Here is a 3,640-nt window from a genome sequence, read left to right as displayed (position 1 = left end):
TGAGCTGTCCATATTCAAAATCATGGATCTAGTTCAAAAGAAATTGTTTTATAATTTGTTTTTCAAATCTGAGTAGTTGATGAAACTTAGAGGGGATTGGTGTTCGATTTTTGATGCGGTAATCCATTTGAGCACAACGACCTTTAGAAAGGCTCAAAATTTTACTATAATAGTAAGGCAAGGGTTTCACTAAATAAAACAACTGTAATATCTTCCAACTACATTGGTTGATGTGTGTATTATTGCAAAATATTCCTTACAGACTTAAATTTTCTATATGTACGTTTCACCAACCTGTCTTCCATGATTTTTATTCAGAGATTTACCCACATACTGTTGTATTTTTATTACAAAAACTCCCAAACCTTATATTGTGGATGTATGACGTAAATTCAAATTTATGGGTTTAATTTGCTACATGATCAGATGCCATTTGGTTATAAAGAGCAAAATTTCTAAGAATTCTGAAAAAAAAATTTGAAAAAAAGAGTTAACTTTAACCATTGAATTTTAGTTCTAAATTTGGGAGTTTGGTAGCCATCCATTTTCAACACCTCCACTCAAGTTCAAAAAAGGATTCTTTGTTCTTTTGGATCAGAGATTCTACATGCAATCTAGAAAACTGTGGTGTTGGACTGCCAATTTGATGATCCAACTAGGCACAACGAATCTCAGTAAGATTTAAAATCTTACTAAGCTAGTCATGATTACCTAATTCATAAAGTAAGATATGTTCAAGCAACAAACTCAAACTTGATAAAGTAAGGGAGTTTTTGTATAAAATTACTACAGATAGGTCTGCCCGGTAAATCTCTCAGTTCTATTTATTTAAGGAAGCAACTCCTTTAACAAGATAATTGATACACCAACCCATTTAACTGTTCCCAACAGTCCTTCACTTATTTCCAATAATAGTACCAACAACACTAACTTAGTAAGATTTTAACTCTTATTAAGGATCGTTGGCCTCACCTTGTGGTATCCAAAAATATGTTCCAACCCAACACGGTTGTAGAGGACAAAATTCTATCAACTTTAAAATTAATATTAATTTTCACCTTCAATTTCATGAAATCTAGAGGGCTATGATGTTGTATTGCCAATGTGGTAGTCTATTTGAGCAAAACGTCCCTTAGTAAGACTAAAAAGTCTTACTAAATTAGTAAGGAAAGTGTTTTTTTTTTCTACTTTTTATTATTTAATGGACAAAATTAATGATAGTGGAGGAAAAAAACAGATAGTGAAATTATATTATGTTTTTTTAATCAGTAATGGTGTCTTTACTTATATACCAAAATATAATTACATATTTGAACAATAAATTCTTAAGAAGTACCAATTTAACATGATAAACCTAGTTCCAACTTGAATTAATCATGATAAACCCAGATCCCAGGTAGAATATCTTATACATCACATTATACAATAGGGCATATTAATAGAACACTAGGTGAGACTCCATTAGTCTGTGCAACAATATTTGTAAGGTCGCATGTATATGTAGTTGTTGTACAATGTTCATACATCCTCAGTAAAGTCTTCCCTAATTAATTCAACTTCTTAGATAGAGTTTGATAATCTGTCGTAGATTCAATGGATATACATCCTCAATATCACCATCCAATAACCGATTTACAATCAACCTGTTTGCCACCTCGGTAGGATGATAAGAATCCCAGAAGAAGTACTTCGACCGATCAGGACAATACGTCGATATGGAACCACACGTAAGGAATCCCCTGCAACATCCTGGGTCTATTACCTCAAAGCCTGTGAAAAGCAATGGAGTAATATTAGATTTATGTCATTCAAAACAAATAGAGACCACATTTTAGAGCTTGATATGATTTGAAGATAAGCTTCCATCATAACTTTCCAAATAAGATTAAAAAGACACCAAATGTTTCTTTCTCATCAAAGGGAGTTCTAATTAAGAATTTTTATGTGAAAAAATAGAAAATACTTCTCCAAATTTTCCAATAGATTATTTGATTTGAAAGATTGACATATTTTAAGTAAATTTGATGTGATAATAGAAGTTCTCCCAAGTATGATAGACCAACCATAATTAGTATAACTCTGAAGTAAATCAGACACAATGCGATAAGCGTTTGCATAAAATAATCTAGCTTCGGTGAGGCTTGAGTTCTGTTCGATAACGAGATCCTTAAGCCCTTTATTGAAGGACATGGCGAGTTGATTTGTATCAGCAACACAATTTTCTCCAACCAATGGATTTGACTCCCTCTGAGATGGAATACATCCAATTGGTCCTACGTTCAACACTAAAATCTTTCTTGCACCTAAACTGTGCAGTCTCTGTAAGAGAAAACGTGTAGATATGTGTTAGCTAGAAATGGAAATCGGATGAAAGGAAGGGAGAGGGATTACTCTTAATTGAAGTCGGTATCTTGTGATCAGCTGTAGTATGAAATCGTCCGGAGGCACTAGTATTCGTGTTCCTAAGAGGTAATTATCGAGGAAGTCATTCGATCCAATTGTAATGGTGAAAAAAGAGCTCTTTAGCAACTTTGAAGTCTTTTCCATGCCAAGGCTTGAGATTAGGAATTGTCGGGTGTTGGCAAAATTATCAATCTGTGCATCCATGTTTATGCGACCGATCTAGATAGAAAATAAGATAAATTCATGAAACTCCAAAATTTGACTCATTAGATGGTCTAGACCATATAACATGTCACATTATAAGTATATGTAGACAAGATCGATATTTAAAATTAGTTAAATGGATTGAGTTCGATATAGAATTTGGGATGGTAGAATCAGAATTTGGGTTCAATTTAGTTAATCCGTAGTATGGTCATGGACCCTTGTATGATAATTCAGTGACAATTAGCTTCAAAAATAAAATGCACCTTGAAATTGTTAGAATATGCATGAATATATAGTTTGGCAACTAATTTTCAACGCCATGGAGATAAAAATGGCTTACAAATATGTAGCCAGTTTTGTTGAGAATTCCAGCTGCAGCGGAAGCGTAGTTCACCCCACATGTTGCAGCGGCCTCATTCGCATTGGGGCCCATGTAAGGTGGAGGATAGCAAGTCGATCCAAATTCATCACCTAAAGAAATTAATAAAATCACAATAACACATCGTCAGATCAGGCCAGACATCAATATAAATTTAAAACAAATTGAAGAGTGAACATTACCTATAAAATCCATCACTGTTTTGCCATTTGTGAAACGACCAGTAGGACGCCGACCAGCTGGAACAAAATCAATTCCATTCGGCTTCGTATCAGCCTTTGCTAAGGAGAAAATAAAATTATTGTTTCCACCATCAACCAACGAGTCTCCAAATATGAAAAAACGAGGTACACTTTTGGCTTGAGAAACAACAACTATAATAGAAAATAACACAAAAACAGGAAGAATTGAAAAAAAGGCCATTGATTCTTATGGGCTTTTTATTATTCTTATTATTATTGAAACGTATGTAGTATTGATTCTTATAGACCACCACTTGAAAATTCTGACAGATTTCATGCATAAATGTTACTAACCAGCTCCACCAAAACCTGACTATTGAATTTAAGAAGTGACAGCTATTTAACCTAACCGTCTTCATAAAGCGTTAAACTGCACTGACTCGGACTCGTGTTACTCAATTTTAACTGT

The 3,640-nt window shown here is 33.7% G+C and overlaps 1 protein-coding gene across 1 annotated transcript; it reads right to left on the bottom strand.

Annotated features, from left to right (window-relative positions):
- Positions 1 to 1,346: 1,346 nt before the first annotated feature.
- LOC147396161 (GDSL esterase/lipase At4g16230-like) lies at positions 1,347 to 3,435 on the bottom strand. The gene is made up of 5 exons (XM_086450922.1): positions 3,172 to 3,435; positions 2,951 to 3,081; positions 2,392 to 2,622; positions 2,064 to 2,319; positions 1,347 to 1,770 (listed from the first exon to the last, which is right to left on the bottom strand). Exons 1-5 carry the CDS (start codon positions 3,410 to 3,412, stop codon positions 1,553 to 1,555), a joined length of 1,077 nt encoding a protein of 358 aa, XP_086307048.1. The 5' UTR covers positions 3,413 to 3,435; the 3' UTR covers positions 1,347 to 1,552.
- Positions 3,436 to 3,640: the final 205 nt, after the last annotated feature.

This window comes from Akebia trifoliata, chromosome 8, assembly GCF_017979445.1.
Source record: "Akebia trifoliata isolate Shusen 1 chromosome 8, ASM1797944v1, whole genome shotgun sequence".
Classification (NCBI taxonomy): Eukaryota; Viridiplantae; Streptophyta; class Magnoliopsida; order Ranunculales; family Lardizabalaceae; genus Akebia; species Akebia trifoliata.
Note: the sequence above shows the minus strand (reverse complement) of the source record. Positions and strands in the feature narration are given on the sequence as shown.

What these genes read in the sequence shown, in the direction of transcription:
- LOC147396161 (XM_086450922.1), bottom strand. Translation starts at nt 3,412, where the DNA reads ATGGCCTTTTTTTCAATTCTTCCTGTTTTTGTGTTATTTTCTATTATA. An exon ending in AACAGTGATGGATTTTATAG is followed by an intron (nt 3,082 to 3,171) that starts GTAATGTTCACT and finishes TAATTTCTTTAG; the next exon opens with GTGATGAATTTGGATCGACT. An exon ending in TCAGAGTTATACTAATTATG is followed by an intron (nt 1,771 to 2,063) that starts GTTGGTCTATCA and finishes TGCTTTTCACAG; the next exon opens with GCTTTGAGGTAATAGACCCA.